Raw genomic sequence first — 22,273 nt, forward strand, 5'->3', positions numbered from 1 at the left:
GTGTCCTTCTGGTTGCTATGTCATTGGCACATCACAAACAGTTTTAATAATAAAATGCATTGCATTTGTCATTCCAAGAGATGGCACATCACAAACATTAACACTGCCCTTACAAATCCCATACCAAATGGCATACCACAGAGACAGACACACTGAATGGTGCACTGCATATATTAATCCTGAGGTCCATGTTGATTATTTAGATATTAGCCCATATTAGATGGATAGCACAGCTAGTTGTTAATGAAATTGTCAGGCACCTGCCTTACTCATTCATGTCTTTTGTTTCTGTCCCACACTCAGACCATATTGAGAAAATCTTTTCCTACCTGTCAGATAGCATTGGGACCATTTTAGTTGTTAATGTACTAATGGAAGTTTTAAGAGTATTATTGGATGAGTTTATAATGTTTTGTGAAAAATTTGGTGTGATATCTTCTATTATGTTACTTTCTCATCTTATTCAATTGAAAAAATCTTAATTCACCCTCAATGACACATTAGAATTTGGCACAAATGTATTAATATTGCCCTTAAAGGATACATTGGATAAAAATGAAGTTGTAATATAAATTGAAACATTTTTGATGCATTTAAAAAAATATGCCTGTTCTTGCAATTTAAAATGGGTATCAAGGGGCATGAGTCCAAACATAACAACAAAAGCCTTAAACCTTACCTAATTCATCCAGTTTTAAGCCACATTTTCTATTTAAAAAATGTCACCTGCCTTTATGAGTAATGTTTTTGACAACAAAAATACACTGGAAAGAATACATTTGATCACAGATTCTTGGTATGCTTTTCTCAAGGTAAGGATCCCGCATTCGCCTGCAAACGAATGTTCATAGCATACTAATTAGCCCTTTAGATGCTTCAGTATTTCTGACTGACAACTACATTTTGGGCTACTTAATGTCCTATCTCTATATATCTGTCATGAAGAGCACAGTCGCGTGCACCAATGTCGGAAACAACACCATAGGGGGCTTTGGGTTTTTTCTCATGCAGGGATGCAGCCACATACCTCATTATAAGCGGTGACACGGTGGCACACCCAGGCTGGCTGAACAAGCACAGCTGCGCATGCTGGTGACAAGTGCTGTGACAGTGAGGCACATTGCAAAGGCCGACTGAAAGTCCCACACAACCAAAGAGCTGGACATGCAGGCTCCTTACACCACATTAGTGGGCTTCAGGACCATCAAGCATGTGGCCTGTCTGTCAGGAAACTAGGTGCACCAAGACTGAATGGCAGTGAAGGACACTGTGGCAACTTCGGCTTAATGGCCTGGGGTGTTGCGTTTCGTGATTGGCGCATGTTCCATCTTTCTTTAAGGACTGGAGGTCTGAGCGTTTCTAGTGGGTTCTATAAAACGATGCACTATTTTATTGGCTAGTGATACTGCCTGGAACTTGAAGGATTTAGATACCAGTAGGGAGTCAGTATGTGTGTGTCATCACTAGCTGTATAATTCTGTTTGTTAGTAAAGGCCCCAAGATATCATCTTGACTCCGAAGTTTCATTAAACAAAACAGGTTAGATATGGTAAAAAAAGTGAATTTGTATGAAATATTGTACTATTTATTGTATGCTCTTTTGTTTGAGTTTATTTATTGTAATTTTTTTATTATAAAACTAATAAAGTGAAAAAAGAAAATTCAACCCACCGTATTAACATGTTACAGTAAAAACCCTTTATGTAATTCTTTCACAGTTTCAATGCCTCCACACTTTTCAGATGCAGAGACATAGGAACACTCAAGAGAGCTACATAATACATTTAAATATTGCAATTTTAATTCAGGAAACACAAACTCAAAACGAAACGTAAGAAAGATTATTTCTTATGAAAATAAAGAGGCTTGACCATTCCTGCAAGGATCTTTGGCAGCTGAGCGATGATAATTTCTGACATCATTTCAGGAAATGTAACATTGGAGCTGGACTGGATAAATGTATTCAGACAGTAAAGGTGCAACTTTTTCACAATCTGTAGAGAAAAAAAATATCAAATAATTAAACTATTGAAAATGATAATCACAATGTAGGCTATGTATGGGCTTGAAATCTACTGTATCTGTCCATTTTGTGAAATCATTTATTCAAACTGAGTCACGTTAGCAGCATCGGGCACAAAGAAGCCATCATTCAGGGGCAGACTCACACTACTTTACTTATGAACATATTTTGAATCAAAGACTAATGTTAGCATGTGCATATTTGGAATGTGAGTACATGAAAATCCACACAGTCACTGAACAAGAGGCAAACTGAGGTCTCTAGAGCTGTGTTACCACAGCAGGGTTATAGTTAACATATGATACATATTCAGTTCTGGAGAAATAATTTTAAAAAAGGCTGAAATACACTTCTGTCACCACAACTATCTGATGTACAGTGCTAAAATGAAAACTTCCACCCATCTGCAGAATACTTCCCTTAACAACTGCCTTAAGAGGTGCAGTGTGTTAAATGAGAGCCTTCGCTCTTCAAGACTGAACAATTCGATGTATCTTTGTCATAGTGAAACATACAATTGTGCAGTGGAACGGCACTATGAATCAAAATTTAAAGAGGATTCTGGGGAGAACATAGCACACAATGCATTTTAGAGGTTCCAGGAAATGTGGATTTTTTTTCATGTCTCTTGAAGCTCTTTGTGAATTTACAATGCCGATACATACACTCCATTTGCACAATGAGGACATTGCATTCTCACCATTCTCTAAGCCTATTATGCACAGTCAAGAAAGAAAATGTCTAAATATGACCACAGCTTCTCCAGAATATATTCTTGGCACTTCAGCCCAGAGAGCAAGGAGATAATTCACTGTAGCTTCTAGAGGATGCCTACCTAGTTTCGTCTTTTTCATATTATCATTGGATTTAGTGAATACAATATTTAAACTTCTTGCAAAAATCTTATAAATGTAGATGATGTTTCTTTTAATCTTTAAAAGTTATGATTAAAATGAAATGAAGATAGCAGACGAGGTATGAATGCAGCAAACTGCTATAAAAACTGATGGATGATCATCTGTGCTTTGTGGCAATTTACACATGAAAGATCTCTTAACAAACACAGCCCTGTAAATATCACTGCTATGATAAGATACTGCTGCAAATAACTATTTGAATGGGTATGTAAGATGCGTTGCTCTATTTAAAATCTATTGGACCATCGGGCAAGAGGCATTTCTGTCCCTCATATCCTTTACTCGCAGCTAAACCCTTTGTAGTAAGTTAGTTCTACGTGGGACGCTGCTGGACTGTTTAACTGTCAGATAAATCACTATCAAATATTACATATTAAAAATTAAATAGTTATCAGTGAAGCCCCCTGACTCTCTCTGATCAGTGAACAGCAGTGCAAAAAACGTCTGCCAGCTTATTTTAAACCTCCCATTTTGTTTTGCTTTTGAATAACCTTTAAATGCCCCTTCATGATAATCCACAATACAAATGTATTTCAAAACTCCTGTCATTAGAACTTATTAAATGAATTCCTTTTTCCATCTGGTGGATCTCTGTGATGAAACAATGTATGAGTTTGGAATCCATCTGTCCTTACATATATTTGTACAGCTAATGATTTTACCCAATGAACAACTGTAGATATACATGTGCCATTAGTACTTTAGCCAGTTAGTTGAACAGTGATAGCGTTTAAAAAGAGCAACCTTGGGCTTTATGGTTCAACATGTTAACCATCTTCTACTCCTTGTCTTTAAAAATGTATCAAATCGCTCTTTTTTCCTTAAGTTTACAGTTCTTAGATTTTTGCATTTTGTTGTGTTAATCTTACTGTAGTTTCACCCTGGACTGAAGTAAATTAGTTTAAAAAAAAATGAGTAACCTTATGCATAGAATCCATTAGTTTGGTCAGCTGGTAGAAGCGTTGGGAGCTTGCAACAATTCCCATTGTTTTCCTGTGAATGGCTTTAGTAAGTTCCTTTATGTAGCATTGCCTCATATCATCAAAAAAGCTTTGGCTTTTTAGGCCTTCCAATGGTACTGTCAGAAAACAGAATTAGTTACAGAAGTATTTATTAAAATGTCTTTAAACAGGATGATATTAAGATATTTCTTGCAATTATACATTTTAAGATGCTCAGGGATCATAGGCTTTGCTGTTTTCGTAATCTGAGTGATGAGTAGCAATGTCTCTGACTGGTTTTGGTTTCATGTCAATATTTTTCAAATTGTTGGTATCGTCTTGAGCTCAGATACATTTTTACTTGGTAATAATGTGTACCTGGAAGACGAAAGAGTTTTAACTAATGCCAAAGCCACGGAACTCCAAAACATTGTAATTTATAACATAACACTCTCAAACTTCTAGCTCACAACTAAGTGGGGACAGAGCGTATTGCAAGAGCACCAAGCAGTCCAAAGCAGCCTACTAGGACACACTAGTCCTTCAGAGCAGCCACTCTTGTGTACAGGCACACACACTCTCACAGGCTCACACCAGACCAATTTAGACATGCCAGTCAGCTTAGTCAGCAATGTCTTTGGGGGCAAGGGAGAAAAATCCGACTGTCTCTAGAAAAACCCATGAAGACAACTCGAAGAAATTTCGTACTCCATACTAACAGTGAAAGGAACTTGAACCCAGTAAACTGGATCTATCAGGCGACAATCTTAACCACTTGCCCAGCTAATTATATTTTTACAGAAACTAAATGAGAATATATTTTATTTATCTGTTAAACTGCTTCAAGGACCAGGTACAGACACAATTATAGCATTGCAGATTATGTGAAAACTGTGATGTACAAGGTGAGCTACTGCGAATGGAAACACAAACACTGATCCATCGATTTTCTGAACACGGCTTACAGTGTTGGGCCAAAGGAAGAGCAACATCAATAACCCTGGGCACCAAACTGGAATACAATGCCAAGTCGATCACACAGCACACTCAAGCACACACTCTCACTCATGTTACTACAGCATACACATTGTCCTAGACATCAAGTGTATAAATGCTCAGTTCTGTCTGTCCATCTCTTTCTAATGCTACTGGGCTTTTCTTTGGCATGTCTCCAGGGGGCATCTGGGAATATAAAAGTCACAAATAATAAAAGATTTTGTATTTCTACTGCTATTTTCACAGTGGGTTGACTTTACCTCAATATCTGAGGTCAATTCACAGTGTGCTCAACAATCTACGGTAGGTCAGAGTCTTCATTGCAGTTTATAAGACCCTTGACAATGTGCTGGTACAAAACTCATTTATAGTGTCCTCTGAATGTAGTCTAAAATATCTGATGTACTTTCACCTTCCTTTAAAAATACAGTGCTAGAGGTCAGGAATATTATTCCACCAAATCAAAAAATCACATGCAGTATTTTCCTTTATTTATTAATAACTACTACCAAATTTGAAATAATCAAGATCTCTAATTTAGATGTTTTCATTGTCAGTCAGAACCCCCAAATCACTCTTGTCTGATCAGAGTAGGGGCGGCACAGTGGCACAGTAGTAAGTGCTGCTGCGTCACAGTAATGAGACCAGGGTTCACATCCCAGGACCTCCCTGCTTGGTGTTTGCATGTTCTCCATGTATCTGCACGGATTTCCTCCTGGTGTTCCAGTTTCCTTCCACAGTCCACAGACAGGAAGGTTAGGTTGATTGGTGATGCTAAATTGGCCCTAGTATGTATCTGGGGTGTATGTGTTCACCCTGCAATAGACTGGCACCCTGTCCAGGGTTTGATCCTGCCTTGCGCCCTACGGTTGTTGGGACAGGCTCCAGCACCACCTGTGGTTTAGAAAATCACTGACCGATCAGAGTAGACACACCGAAGCTGGATTAAGTCTGATGAAATGAAATATATTTGGGCTAGCATGTAGCTTTTAGTCCAATACCATTAGAGTCCTCTGATATTGTGCGATGCTACTTTATGTCTGTGTATCAACATTTTGAACATTTTATTTGCAAATGTAGATAAATACATCTTCACTTTTCTTATAAAAGTCTACATATTCAAGTTGTAGGATTATAAAAAGGCTATTTTGATTTTATTACAAGTGTTGCATTATACATGTATTACCTATAAAGTACTAAAGACAGAAGTGCTTGACCTCTCTCTGGGGTCTTATAAAGTATTGGTCAAGTTCTTTTTTTGAGAAGGCTACCATAGTGTTTAACTTCATTTTAGCTTTTTGCATTAAACTAGAAGTAGAGGGTTTAGAAGGACTTACTTGTATTGAGTAGAAGAAGAACTTTCATGCAGAGAAACTCTTCTTTTGTTAGTTGAAGATGTTGAAATTCTTGGGGGATGATTAGCATTGATAAGCACAGGTCATAAATTGGAGACTGTTTCATTTTTTCCCTGGAATTATAAGGTTTAGTTTAGCAAAAAAATGATAACACTATTTTTAGAGCACATACTATACATAACACATGGTGAACAGATAATACTGTATTTAGAAACGCTTATTAGTTCAGTACACTTACTCGGTTAGAATGAGGTCAGGAGCAAAGTATAAAATTCGGTGGGTACCATTTTGGTAGGATCGCCATCCCATTGAGAAAACCATTATGCTCATCCAGGAGTACTGAATTAGAATCATTTGGTCATCAAGGTGTAAATTGCGAAATCCTTCAAAATATACAAAAGCAATTTAAAGCTCAAACTAAAGAAATCTACAATTGAAAAAAATGTTTGTAACACTTCCAACTGTCATTGGTATATTTCCACATACAGTAAATTATACTTTTCTATAGCATACAGTATTTACAAAAATCTTTCATAAATTGTGTAAATTTGCATCCACTCAAGACATCATCTCAACAGACCTCAAAATTTGAATACAAATAAAAATGTCAGTTTTGGTTCAGCATTCGATTTTACAACCAATTCTGTAAATACCATGTAACTACTGTAAATACTGTTGTTTACTACTATTACTTCTAGGCACACCTCCTGTAATCTGGACATATGGGAAAGCTCTTTGTGGTGGAGCAGGTTGCTCTTATACACAAATACATATAAAAATCACTGGAAAACTGTAAACTGGCTGAAAAAAATCAAGTTACTTCAAGACGTATAAAAGATATACAGTGGTGTGAAAAACTATTTGCCCCCTTCCTGATTTCTTATTCTTTTGCATGTTTGTCACACAAAATGTTTCTGATCATCAAACACATTTAACCATTAGTCAAATATAACACAAGTAAACACAAAATGAAGTTTGTAAATGATGGTGTTTATTATTTAGGGAGAAAAAAAATCCAAACCTACATGGCCCTGTGTGAAAAAGTAATTGCCCCCCTTGTTAAAAAATAACCTAACTGTGGTGTATCACACCTGAGTTCAATTTCCGTAGCCACCCCAGGCCTGATTACTGCCACACCTGTTTCAATCAAGAAATCACTTAAATAGGAGCTGCCTGACACAGAGAAGTAGACCAAAAGCACCTCAAAAGCTAGACATCATGCCAAGATCCAAAGAAATTCAGGAACAAATGAGAACAGAAGTAATTGAGATCTATCAGTCTGGTAAAGGTTATAAAGCCATTTCTAAAGCTTTGGGACTCCAGCGAACCACAGTGAGAGCCATTATCCACAAATGGCAAAAACATGGAACAGTGGTGAACCTTCCCAGGAGTGGCCGACTGACCAAAATTACCCCAAGAGCGCAGAGACGACTCATCCGAGAGGTCACAAAAGACCCCAGGACAACGTCTAAAGAACTGCAGGCCTCACTTGCCTCAATTAAGGTCAGTGTTCACGACTCCACCATAAGAAAGAGACTGGGCAAAAACGGCCTGCATGGCAGATTTCCAAGACGCAAACCACTGTTAAGCAAAAAGAACATTAGGGCTTGTCTCAATTTTGCTAAGAAACATCTCAATGATTGCCAAGACTTTTTGGAAAATACCTTGTGGACTGATGAGTCAAAAGTTGAACTTTTTGGAAGGCAAATGTCCCGTTACATCTGGCGTAAAAGGAACACAGCATTTCAGAAAAAGAACATCATACCAACAGTAAAATATGGTGGTGGTAGTGTGATGGTCTGGGGTTGTTTTGCTGCTTCAGGACCTGGAAGGCTTGCTGTGATAGATGGAACCATGAATTCTACTGTCTACCAAAAAATCCTGAAGGAGAATGTCCGGCCATCTGTTCGTCAACTCAAGCTGAAGCGATCTTGGGTGCTGCAACAGGACAATGACCCAAAACACACCAGCAAATCCACCTCTGAATGGCTGAAGAAAAACAAAATGAAGACTTTGGAGTGGCCTAGTCAAAGTCCTAACCTGAATCCAATTGAGATGCTATGGCATGACCTTAAAAAGGCGGTTCATGCTAGAAAACCCTCAAATAAAGCTGAATTACAACAATTTTGCAAAGATGAGTGGGCCAAAATTCCTCCAGAGCGCTGTAAAAGACTCATTGCAAGTTGTTGCAAACGCTTGATTGCAGTTATTGCTGCTAAGGGTGGCCCAACCAGTTATTAGGTTCAGGGGGCAATTACTTTTTCACACAGGGCCATGTAGGTTTGGATTTTTTTTTCTCCCTAAATAATAAAAACCACCATTTACAAACTGCATTTTGTGTTTACTTGTGTTATATTTGACTAATGGTTAAATGTGTTTGATGATCAGAAACATTTTGTGTGACAAACATGCAATAGAATAAGAAATCAGGAAGGGGGCAAATAGTTTTTCACACCACTGTAGTTCTGATATATAAATATCATAAAGCAAAATGAGCAAAATTCAGGAGAAAGAATTCAATAGAGAAGAAATTATCCACCCATCCATTTTTCTAACACGCTTGTCCAGGTCAGGGTTGTGGGACAGATGGAGCTTAACCCAGCAGTCATTGGACGCAAGGCAGAAACTACACCCATACAGGGTGACAGCCTATCACAGAACGGCAATTCTATAATAACAAAATAGAACATTACTTTCAAAATGAATAAAAGGGTTAGGAAAAGGGAATGATTATATTGCAAGTGAAATAAAAGAGATGATGAAATTAATGCAAAAGGAAAAACGATTACAATAGTAATAAGTGATGGTGATTTTTATAACAGAAATATACACTTTGTATGTATTCCAATTATATAATTATTTATCCAGTGTATAGTTTTTTGGTGCTTGATTGATTAATAAATAAATCAATAACTAAATACTGTAATGTATATATGCAGCCTGCTTCGCAACATATGTGACATTATCGTTGTAGGATGTTGTTTTGTGTATTTAAGGCGTTTTCAGGTCTAGTTGGAAGGCATTTGGTTAGTTAGAATAACCTGCACAATCCGCTGTTCTCTGGTTTTACATTAATAATAGCAGTCAATACACACAAAAAATGTGTATCAGGTTTTTGGAAAAAAACAATAAAAAAATAAATAAATTATATATATATATATATATATATATATATATATATATATATATATATATATATATATATATATTCAGTATATAACATGAAAAACCTTTTTTTCCCCTCACAGTCGACTAAATGTTTAATTTGGTTCTGTGTAATGAATATAAGGTATAAAATACTGACATATAAATGTAGACATAGCTAAAAAAATAATCTTCATAGCATACTGTATAAAGCATCTATATATACCACATCAAAGTAAATATGAAACTGGAAGAAACTTAAAAGTTTGACAGCTCCAGAAAGTAAATACTCTATGAAGTTGCTAACAACATGTATTTATGAGTCTAAATGTAGGTATTTTAGATAGAGACAAATGTAGGGATGTATTCACTTTTTTCACTTCTGAAATTTGCATTTACTGTATGTTTACAATTATACAATGGACTACAAATTGTTTAAATGTGGCATGTTATATTATTTATATAATCTTTTATCTGTAGATACTGTTTAAATGAAGATCACATCTTGATATATCCACATATGTTAGAAAAAGAAAACAATTCATGGAATGTACTTCACATGACTGTATTTTATTTACATAATCAGGGGCTTAACCTTTATCTTTAGTTTGTAGTTTCCGATGAAACACATTTTTCTATATCCTGCAATGTTGACTTAAAAATAATACTGAAAAGTTACAGCAAGTTTTGTTGGTCAACTTCAACTCCTACAAGTAGATTCTGGCACCTGCAAAGATGCACAGTTACTGCCAAAGGCTGTGAAAAATGCAATAGGAGTTTTTCATTTAGTTTTACCATATTGTATAATTATGCTCATAACAATAAATATAAACATGCCTATAAAATCAAGTGTACATTTGGATTTTGTTAAATGTGGACCTTTTGGTGAATAAAACCCACTGTACATAGACCATATACTTGTTTCAGATGGCTTTAGGAAAATAGAAAGATACTTTGTAATAAGGAAATTTTAAAAACTGCTGTTTGTACCTTCTTTTTTTCAACCAGTAAAACAAGGGTTAACTTTAAAAGTAAAGTGAGCAATAACTCCTAAACAACTAAATAGACTCCACGGAACATTAAATCCTAGGAAGCATCATTGTTTTGAATGTTAGGATCATTCATGGATTAACGAAAACTGAAAATAAAAGTGTACCGTACAGTGTGTTCATTTTCAGTACTGAGTAAAAATATTCACACTGCGTTACTTGTGTGCAATCCAAATTTACTAAGCAGAAAGACAGCATCTCCCCACATTGCATGTTATAAACACTGTCTGTAGCAGAAATTTAAACAACTTTGTTCTTAATGTATTCTTTTTTTTTCCACATAAGTGGTCATTGGTTTTGAATTCATAACACGGTCTTGGTCTATTTGCCATTTCTTAAAAAATAAGGAAAATCTTTTAAGGAGCATCTCTTTCAATTATTAAGCCAGTAAAGAACAATAACCTGGAAGTGTTTTGGTCCACTTGACTATAGACAGTAGCTGCCTCTCGCACAGTTGGTTCAGGCAGCTCAGCAGAACGCTGGGTAATTCTAGTTGGCAGTTATCAGTTCCTGCACACACCACATCAGGCTCAGTTGTCTCTAGAATACAGATAACCTGTGGATTCTGCTCAACTTCCTGAAGTGAAGGCAAGCAGGATAGTTTGCCCAGGTCCTGGCTTCCATGGTGCCATATTTGTGGGGATATCAGAGGTGCTGTCTGAATTGAATTTATAGCCTTCAGATTTCCAAATTTTTTGATTTTTCGTCCTGAACGAAGAAAGAAAGAAAACAAATGTTATCAATTATTATGTCAACAGCTGTCTCTGAGCAGGCAGGAAAGCAACTACATAGGAAATAAAATACAGTACAATTGTATGCACCTCATAATGATTAGCTTTCTTTTATTTCTGTAATTATTCAAAAGTAATTATTCAAAAATGTATTGATGTACTGTTAGGAAATTGTTATGCAAGAAATTTTAAGGTACTAATGGAATGAATATATGTAGACGCATATGAAGTGATGAAGTGCCTCACCTAAGGATTTTAAAGAAGAAATATTCACACATATACTAATGAGTATATAAACGTGTTGCTTTTTTCAGTAAACAAAGCAGGACAGACAGCAAAGTGCCTATTATTATGATTTCATTGCATTAAGAAATATCTGATTTTTTTCACATGACATTTGGCTAATAATTTCCTGAGATTTATATTATCACTGAATAAATGAGTAATAGCAATGTTTATCACTGCAGTGAATGAGTGTGCAAACAACTAGAATCTGCAACAAATGAAATCTGGGTTGCATTTCTGAAAGCACTGTAACACTAAGAACATCATAGTCTTCATCTTACGGCTGTTAATATGACTGTTGATTGTTAATCTAAGTGTTTCACAAAATTCATCATAAATAATGTAGCACATTAAATCCTTTATAATCTGCATGCTCCCTGACCCACTCGCTTCTTAAACTGGCTACCTCTTGTAACAACTGCAACCACTGGCAGCAGTCGCCACACAGAATATGTTAAATATATGATATGATAGCACTCCGAACATTTAGAATACTTTGCTCTTGAGATTGTATTATTTTAATTATGAAATGCATTACAAAGTTATGTTGATGATATATCTGGGTTTTGTAATCAATTTGAAGGGTCAGTTTTCTACGTCTGCAGCTAGTTTTTTTTTTTTTTTGGTCTAGGAGATATTTTGTGTGACAATTATGTGGAAATGGGAAGAAAGAATACAGGAGGATGGGAACTGGGAGCTGATATGCTTAGATAGAGACATTACAGCTGCAATACAGAAAGCCTATCCCAGAAGAACAACTAATGAATTCTGTTTACCTCACACACACTTAAACATTATTTAAATTAAACCAATAGGATGATACCCCTTCATACATTGGGCCTCTTGGTGCCTAGTTACACTTGCCATAAAGGTTCTCTGCAGTGAACATGTGGGTGATTTTGCAGTCACTAAGAACAATGTGTCAAAAAGCAACTGAGTGATAGTAGGTTTTCCCTTAATGCATACTTGCTGATACTCATAACCACTCAGGCAGAGGCTGAAAAACGCAAAACATCAAACCTGCAGCATTGTGGGATGCAAGATATATACATAGCTACTTTATGTGGAAAATGCTCTTCCACTGTCTTCCTAAATCATCATCTTTTCCCTATTCATCTCTTCCAATTTCTATGTGAGGTTGATGTACTTGATCAATCCTCCTCAAACAGCTCATCCCCATATCTACTCCCAAGTCAGAACCTTTTCCTTCAAATCTTGTTTTACTCTATCCATCCACCCCTGCTTCGCCACCCTACACTTTCTCTTCCTCCATACTTAAATTTCCATCACTCTTTTGCCCACATATTCATTGTCTTTCCTTATCACATGTCAATATTATGCAACCTACTTTCCTGTATCTCCTCCTATGTTCTACACAACATAATGTCATCGGGGCACTGAACACATCAATATTCAGATCAAAGAAGTAAGGGCTTAAAGAAGATCCTGGTGCAGACCTACTCTAATTGGGATGTTGTTTTCCCAACACTGCTTCAAACCCGGATCCTCACTACCTCATACACATTCTGGACAATTTTAATGTACTTTTTTGTTAATCCTTTCTTCCTTGTGACCTCTTGATGTAGCACCCTCTCATAAACCTTCTATAAATCAATAAACATCATATGCAAACCATTCAGCGTTTCTTGATGTTTTTCTATGAATTATCTTATTGCAAAGATTGCATCAATTGTTCCTCTACCTGACATACAACCAAACTACTCCTCCCATATGATTGGAAGAAGCCTCCTCTCTTTAACCCTTTCCCAAATTTTCAGCTTGTCTGACATCAGCTGTATCCCTCTATAGTAGTGTTTCCTAATTTTGCTGGTGTTGCAACCCACTTTTTCCCCAAGTCTAAGTGTCTTTGTGACCCATCTTGGTAAATCAAGTGTGAATCTCAGGTTGTCAAAACATGATCGTCACTGAGACCCACTAACATTATAAACAATTGTAACTCGTGATCCACCAGTGGCAGCCTGGATTGCAAGCCAGTGGTTAAAAAACACTACTCTATGGTCTCCACAATCCCATCTCCCTTTTCCTTATAAATGGGTACAATCACACTGTTCTTCCACTGCTCTGATATGTTAGATAGATAGATAGATAGATAGATAGATAGATAGATAGATAGATAGATAGATAGATAGATAGATAGATAGATAGATAGATAGATAGATAGATAGATAGATAGATAGATAGATAGATAGATAGATAGATAGATAGATAGATAGATAGATAGATAGATACTTTATTAATCCCAATGGGAAATTCACATCTCCTGTTTATAAATCTTCTGTGTTATATCCCACAGTATATCTCCTTCCTGTCATCCTACCTAACACCTCTTCACCTACTCTGAATAAAATATTTACTATTCTTCTTGCATTATTCCTCAACACTCTCAAATCACTGCACTTAACTTAAACATTCTCTCTAAACCTGTTCCTAAGCCCTTTGTGTTTTAATCTCTTGGCACTGCTTGCTCTAATTTTATTCTCTTGCTTACCTGATCTCCCAGTCCATCACTAACACATTATATGTTGTGCTGTCACACTTACTTCCATTTATGACCTCACAATTCTTTACCTCTTTTATAGGAGATTTTTAACACATTAGAAAGTCTATTTGGCTTTCTCTTCATCGACAAGTATAAATCACAATGTGATTTACTTTCTTCTAAAAAATGTGTTGTTATTAAATAAAATACCATGGCAAAATCTAGGATTCTATCCCCTTTTCTTATCTGCTACTCCCAATCTTCCATCTATCTCATGTATTCATGATCATCTTTCCTCACTCTTGTACTGCTCTAAGCTGTTCATCCATTTGTATCCAGGAAGCCTCCTTCCCTTCTTCCTCACAACCCACTTAAGGAGCACATGCACAAATGACATTAACTGCACCCTCATCAAGCCCCACCTACCCTATCACTCCTCTTACTTACACTGACAAGGCTATCTATGTTCTTTGAATACTAGTATCCCTAAACCATTTCCCCCCTGCTCATTTGCTCCACTTTCCAACAACTTATAAGCTCCTTCCAATTCTCTTCCATCTTTTCCCCTTCCATCTAGTTTTTTGGACACACCACTCTCCCACATTCCTCCTATCTATCAAATATGCCAACTCACTCTACTTAAGAGACATTGTTCCAACACTCTACCTACCAACCTACCCTTCTCTTTATCCTTCCCCAATCTTCTTTTTCTGGTATAACTACTTTAACCAGGCATGCCCTTGCTCAGTTCCCACAAAGGTCAGGCAAGACCCCTCCCTGCATGTTGCCTACAGGGTATGCCCTAGTATTTTGAAAGGCTGTCATTAAATATTTTCACTAAAGTTTTACAGCTGGATGTCATTTCTAACACTAACCCTCTCTATTTAACCAGACTTGGGACGGGCACCAATTTGCCCCCTTGGTGGCTAGATTCTTCATAAAATCATCATTAGTTAGATAATTTATTGACTGTGGGAAAACTAAGATTATATAAATCAACTATTTACACAAAGAATGCACCAGTTACCACCAGGCTCTCCAGCTGATCGCCATGTGTCTCAAAGACAGTAAAATAGATTGTGATTCTCTTCTTTGTGTCATCCCACTTTTGTTTTTCTTGCTGTTGTAAAGGCTGCTGTGTGCTTTAAGTTGATCTCGCATTACATATTTCTAGTCAGAGTGGATGTCAAACTTGATGACTGCAGTTGCTGAGCTCATCATCTGTACATGTCACATTACATAACTGGATGGGGTTTCTCAAATTAGATGATGCTTTCTGCAGGTAACTTCAGGAGCAGGATTAACAAAGTTATACTTTATACTCACTCATAAAGTGACCAATTAAAAGGGGATTTGGGAAATGCGCACAAAAGTAGCTTGTACGTTGTGTATATTGCTTGTTAATCTCAAAAGATGCACAATTTTCCGGAAATTCATACCAGATGGATTACTAAACAATTATTAATACTGAATTAATTAAAATTTTCATTGAATTATTACGTTATAACATATTATCTTTTTAACAAAGAAAACATTGTACATTGAATTAGACCTACTGGAAGTATACTTTTTAAAATATCTTTTCACTGTACATGTCAAAGCATTTTATGTTCTACTATCAATCTGAATTTATTTACTTAATTAATGTCTCTGAAAGGTTTTTTTTATGATTATATTAATAGTTTCCCCAGAAAATTATCAAAAAAATAAGACATAACCTGCCACACAGAAATAAAAAGGTTTAAGAATGAGATGAGGTAAAAGAGATAATGTACTTTATTCTAGATTATTGACGTTTATTAAATATGTCAAAACATTTAAACATGTACAAACAAAAAATCTTTATTACAAATGTTAAAATTTCTTCATTTAAAAATAAGTGCTCTTATACATAAAATTACTGCTTGCCGCTTTCTAGGTAGTTAAAAAAATGTACAGAGATAAAAGCATTGAGGAATTTGATCCAGTAATTAAAATCATCAGCATTTCCTGTTTGAGATAAAACATGCCAAGCAAATCCAAAAGCAGAACATACAGCTAATACTGTTGTTTACTCATCAGCAATCTTCTCTGTTTTGTAAACTCACATCACAGCAACTGAAGCAATGCAAAATGAAATCTTCAGATCTAGGCAAGTTACTACATGGTAAAGCAGTCTTATTAACAAACGATAGATCTTATACATAAGAGAGGTTCAAGAGGATGAACACTATAACACTTAGTGAAAAACACTTAAATACCTTTTACAATCACTCATCAAGCTACTATCAGCAGCAGCAAATTGATGGAACAGGGGCGCCACAGCACTAAAAACAAATATGCCTGAATCATGATATAGGAACTTTCATACACCCGCTCAAGTTAGCAACCAGGTCAGCATGGTCTTGTACTTGTAAATAAAAGGCTTCAAACTGACATTAACTGCCTGTCTGCTTGTTTACTTTCCCTAGCCAACTATATTAAAAGATCCTCATGCTCCCAGATCAAACATACATCAGTAGCTTAATAAAACTTGTATTGTATGCTATCCAAGTACAAAATGTCACTTCAGGAGAATAGCTTAGGTAGGAAATGCCCTACCTACCCTTCATCAAAAAGTACAAATGAGGGAGCAAAGTGCATGTGGGGATAAAAGTAATCAGTTTATCCATCTGCTGTATGCTGGCCTGAAACACATTATACTATAAAAACATAACCATTTCGCACTATAAAAAGAACTTTTTATATTTACCATTATACTGTTGATTATTCATTTACAATTTCCATTTTATCAACATTTAAAAAATACCTGTCTGCACATCAGGAAAAAAATCACAGGATTACTGCTAAAAGAATCATTTACATACCTTTTGTTGCTACTGTTGTAAGTAACTGTTATAATAATGTATAACATGCTGTATAATTTCTTCTAAAACAACTTTTAAAATGAAGACTTACATTTAAAGTTAAATTAGATTTGGTTAGTACAGTGGGGCAGTGGTTAGCACTGCTGCCTAACAGAGTCAGTGTCCGCTATCCATTTCTCAGTGTGGGGATGTACATTCTGTATGTGTGTGTACATATGTGTGGGCTTTCCTTCTGCCACATTCTGAAAGACAAACTTTACTGGGATAGTTGCTGATTTAAAAATAACCCCTGGTGCTGTTTCCCATCTTATGCATGATGCTGGAGGCATAGGTTCCAGACCCCCAGCAACCCTGAATTGCATTAGGCTGATTTGGGAATGTAATGTTGACTTTGGTATAAAATATCTTAATGTGTTACACTAATTTTAATACCTCACATCACAGTACTACTTGGACATAAAAAAAGGACTAACACCTAATGATATGCATCAGTCAAAATATTACCAATGGAGACTCCACCAAATACAAAGAAAAAGGACTCTAAGGCAGAGTATAAAGATGATCGAGGCAATGGCATAGATGAGAATAAACAATAATAACTCACTCTTACATAAAAGATAATTAAGGGATATTGGAAATCAGAATTCCATCGAACACTGCTCTATACCACTAGGTGCATGGTTTAGCATATAATCAATCCAAGTGTGTAACAAAGAATGTGGATAATAGAAAAAGAAAAATCACACACAATCAAACTGACTCCAACACGGAAGTCTACACAGATTTCCTTGGACTTTGTGTCTTGCCTTTTGCCCTGACATGCAGTGTGAATTGTGAGATGTTATATGCACCGGTATGTGCCACTCTAAAAACAATCTCCAGTCAATTCAATTTGTGACAGGTAGACTCCAATCAAGCTCTAAACAGATCATGAGAATGATTAAAGCAAACAGAATTAACCTGACCACAATTTGTGGAGTTTTTATTATTATGGATTATTGTGTAAACAAATATGGAAAAAATGGCAAATTTATGCATTTAATTTTAAATCTACAATTAAATAAAGTGTACAGAAAGTGAAGGGGTTTGAATATTTTCTGAATCCATTGTATATTGTCACATACATGCACACAGAGGACTCTTTCAAGGCTATAATTAAGTAAGCACTATGGTGATGTATGTGATGGGGTGCTGCAGCTAACAACCAACTTGAGTTGGTGTCTTTTAACCCAGGGGGGAAGAGAGAGAGATAAATCAAGACCCTCTCAAGCATATTTTGGAGACTTATTTCATTGTTGAAGGCAGTGGTTTTGTTCGTACCGTCAATATCTCTTTTTTGTTGCAGGTAGACGGGTTACTGCCTTGTTTCCCCAAACTGTGAATCCGTGTCCGGCTACAAACAGATGGTTACTATCTTGTGTTTGGTCCTGCTGAAAGATGCCAGTTTTTCGAGACCTTTAAATTTAATGAAGAAAATGAATGGTGGGTATGAACTTGAGGGGGCCTTGCGGTGGACTGACGCCCTGTCTAGGGTTGAGACTTGTGTTGTACCCAGTGCTTCAGATATGGGCTTCAGCCCCAACCATGACCCAGAATTGGATTAAGTGGGTTTGCTAGTGTCCCATTATGCATTCTTACTTACATAGGTTCTCTCTACTGCAGAATTTAGGGCTTACAAAAGCTTGCATTGTTGCAAGCCTGAGACATAAGATCAATATAACATTGACACCATTTGCTTATTAAATATTTTTTGTTTCCTTATGACATACTGTAGTTAGCCACAAAAGTCAAGTGACAAATGCGCCTATTTTACAATTAGTTCTGTTGATTCTAAGTACCTATCTTGCCTGCAGTTTTATTTATATTAGTTCTTGTCTTTAGCTCTGGAAACATGTGAGATAAGCCCTTTAATTCAATGTCTGTTTAAGAATGCCTTATTTTTAGCCTTGTTTCCTTCTCTTGCAGAACCCAAAAATACCCGTCTCTGTGATTGTAAGCAGACCTTGAAGGTATGTCACAAATACCCTTTAGCTCTGTTTGTTGGTTTTCTCACTACTGCAAAGACAGGGCAGGTTAAATTTCTGAGTTCATCTCTTCTTGCTCCTGTAACATACAGTTAAGAGTTACTTTACATACTAGCTGTGGTACATGCCCAAGACATGTAATTGAGTAATTTAAAAAATATTTGCTCTCTCTTGCCCTTTCAGCACCTTTCTTTCATATTTGCGTGTGTCTGAACCTGTCTTCACCAGCACTTCCTTTCTCAAGCGTGTTCCCATAAAGCCTGCATCTCAGACTCGGTCAATTTTGAGACACCTTTCCCACTGCCTGTCCAGTTCCCTTAGTGTGCACTTTTACTCCTCTTCGTGCTTCTCATATTTGCAGTTCTGTTCCGTCACATCACCAAAGACAAACTGACCAATCAAAATGCTCTGAGGGCCTGGACACACAGACCTTAATGTTTTATTATACAGTAGATATTGATTTCATGAGGCTACACTACAAATGTAGGGTGCATTTTAAGAAACTTGCCAATTGCCGTTAATGTCTTAGTCAATATTAATTATTTTTAACTCATGTACTACCTTTTTATACAGAAAGTACATCTATAAGATCTTTCGTGATATTGGTCATTTAGAGGAAAACACATTTATTTTCCACTTAAAATATCCCCCACTCAATAACTACAAAAAGTTTTTAATTCATAAGATTTTCTCATGGAAAAGTTTAAGATTGTTGTTATCTGTTTTTTTCCGAAACATGATAGTTCTGTAATAAAAGTCAACCATTCATTTTATAGTGTTTTTCTTTTGGCTTTTGAAGTCTGCAATCCAGCTGTATTATAAAGCCCTGTGGGATTGTCTCTAATATTTGCTTAGCTGCCAAGCAGTAAAAGTAGCTAGGTCACAATGGCCTACTAAGTCTATTACTTTTCATTGTTTCTTTATGTCCTAGCCATGAAAATCAATGCCAATATGCAAAACAATCCAAAATTAACAATAACACATTGTAAACCTGCTTACCTCCAAGCATCATGCCAGCTTCATAGCATTTTCGGAGACGGCAAGCCGGGCAGTTCTTTCGACGAATTTTATCAACAATACAGTCATTTCTACCAGCACACAAATAAGTATGATGACCTATAAAACAAATGACGATTTAATCATTTGAAAGGAACAAATATGACAAGTGCTTTTAGTGAATATTTTTCTCAGGAAGAGAATTCATTCTACTCTTGTGTTTTGCTTTTAAAAAATAGCATTATATTAAGAAAGAAAAGCCTAGTACACAACAAAATATCTAATATTAATGTCATTACTAAAGTTCATTTGTTCATTTGAAAACAAAGAAAGAAACAACTGAATCATTATGACTTACAGCATTGCAAATTGTAGTGAGATTTATTTCACATTACCTTTCTGATGTTTCTGAAGCTGTCAACAGAAAATGCTGCCACAAAATTTCACTTGTGACTGATATTTCTGATCAACTGTTCTACATGCAGATATTCCTTTAGTAATGCAAATAATGTTCATTAAGTATTTATTAAGTAATGCAAAGACTCAACTGTCAAATTACCAAATTAACCCTAACAAAGCACAGAAAATATGTAATTCTTTGTATAGGTCCTTCTATCTCTAGCATTTGTGCCACTCACATTCAGTTCATTTAAGCAGACTAAGACAGGTAATTCGATTCAGAAGGCAGCATCTTCGACTCCTTGGCCAACCACACAAAATAAATTAAATTCACTGCCTGTTGAAATATTGTAGTCAGCATGCAGGTGTTCATGTGCTTCAGTTTTTTATTATATAATCATCCCCAGTTCAGTCATACTTTTGTGATGTATATGCCTTAAGTATCTTAAAGTTTCAGTCGTTAGAAGGAATAATAGCTATTCTGAGACTGCACAAGTCTCAAAGATCACGTGGTTGTCTTTTGGATTGAAAACCTATACCAATATTGGAATACAGCAGAACAAAATGTTGATATTTTCAGTAAATATTAAAGCTATGCAGAGCATCTCATCATTTCTTTGCTACTGTCACTTATTAGCATAATTCTACATTGCAATTGCCACATTAATTTTCCTAAAAGCATTTATGTGAAAAGTACTAGAATTCTATTCCAATGTTGATGGACTTCCATTTCAAATTCCCGGATTTCAGGCAGTCATCGTAATAACCACTCGCCAATGAAGCATAATAGCAGGCAAGTCAAGCCAAGGGAGTGCAGTTTTTTGAGTAAAGTGCCAGGCTGCCCCCACCCTGAAACTAATTATTACTATATTGGAGCTTTTCTTAGAAAATGGAAGCATAATAATTTGGGTAAGGGTGGCATAAGTGTTTTCTGTTCATTGACCTGAAGTTCTGCATTTTAATACATTTTTGCTTATCATGGTCCCATTAAACTCAATACATATAGCAGTACTACTACTACTGTTATGACAAAGAAAGTTTTTGAATTCTGAAGATGTAAAAAACTTTTTTTTTTTATTCTTACTGTTTAACTACTAAATAGTCACAAAATAACCTTATTGTCAGCATGATCGTCTCTAACCATGGAGGAGAGAGCTGCAAGTGAAGTGGCAGCTTGTCTGATAAGGTGTGACTAGTGTAGAAGTGAAACAATAAAAAAACTCTAATAATACAACATGCCCAAAAATACTTATGGGTATCCCTTTGCCACAAACATGGCATTGGACATTGTATTTGGCCGATCGCAAAAGAAATCATTGTGGCTTCTCCACAATTTTACCAAAAATATGTAGAATACAAAATGTTCTTTATACTCCTGACAGCACATTTTATGAATCACTAGCTACTACTGTGTTTTTCTACCTTAACTTCGACCTCCTGGTTAACAATTTTATTTATTTACTAGCTGTAATACCCATCTAAGATGGACTGAAATTTAAGTAATCAGTACAGCTCTTAGTGTTATGTTTGCTGTGCACTATCTATTGGAATGTTTTTTGCAATGCATTTAGTAATAAAATGCATTGTATTTGTCATTCCAACAGATGGTGCATCACATGATGCAATATCTGTTGGAATGATAAATGCAATGCATTATTTTACTACAAATGTTTGTGATGCGTCATCTGTTGGAATTACGGAGACATAGCAACTGGAGAGACACACACATACACAATCACAGAGACATTTCTCTGTTTATTAAAGCGAATAAGCTGATTCCTGTCCATCTGGCAATTATTCTTGGATGTATTTGGAACTAACGTCTACAGTGCAGTGTGCCCATCTGGTTGCTATATTTCCCATACGTGCCCTTGGTACAGGTTCTTAAAAGCAGTGCTAGTGTTTGTGAAGCACCATCTATTAGAAACAGAGACATAACAACCGGATGGACACAGATACACAGACACATACACATAGACAATTGTCCTTTTATTAAGGTAGATTTAGTTTGGGATTCGTAAAAGCAGTGCTAATGTTTGTGATGCACCATCTGTTGGAATGCAGACA

General features: G+C 36.1%; 1 protein-coding gene across 2 annotated transcripts in view; it reads right to left on the reverse strand.

Annotated features, from left to right (window-relative positions):
- Positions 1 to 1,677: 1,677 nt before the first annotated feature.
- Positions 1,678 to 22,273, reverse strand: part of LOC114650560 (progesterone receptor) — a 58,421-nt gene continuing 37,825 nt past the window's right edge. For both annotated transcript variants that reach the window (XM_051926460.1, XM_028800284.2), the window contains exons 3-8: positions 19,811 to 19,927; positions 10,828 to 11,133; positions 6,471 to 6,615; positions 6,215 to 6,345; positions 3,861 to 4,018; positions 1,678 to 1,994 (exon numbers count right to left, since the gene is read on the reverse strand). In XM_051926460.1, the coding sequence (XP_051782420.1) occupies positions 1,842 to 1,994; positions 3,861 to 4,018; positions 6,215 to 6,345; positions 6,471 to 6,615; positions 10,828 to 11,133; positions 19,811 to 19,927 (1,010 nt within the window). In that variant the 3' untranslated portion in view covers positions 1,678 to 1,841. The remainder of the gene's footprint in view (positions 1,995 to 3,860; positions 4,019 to 6,214; positions 6,346 to 6,470; positions 6,616 to 10,827; positions 11,134 to 19,810; positions 19,928 to 22,273) is intronic.

This window comes from Erpetoichthys calabaricus, chromosome 4 (assembly GCF_900747795.2).
Source record: "Erpetoichthys calabaricus chromosome 4, fErpCal1.3, whole genome shotgun sequence".
Taxonomy (NCBI): domain Eukaryota; kingdom Metazoa; phylum Chordata; class Cladistia; order Polypteriformes; family Polypteridae; genus Erpetoichthys; species Erpetoichthys calabaricus.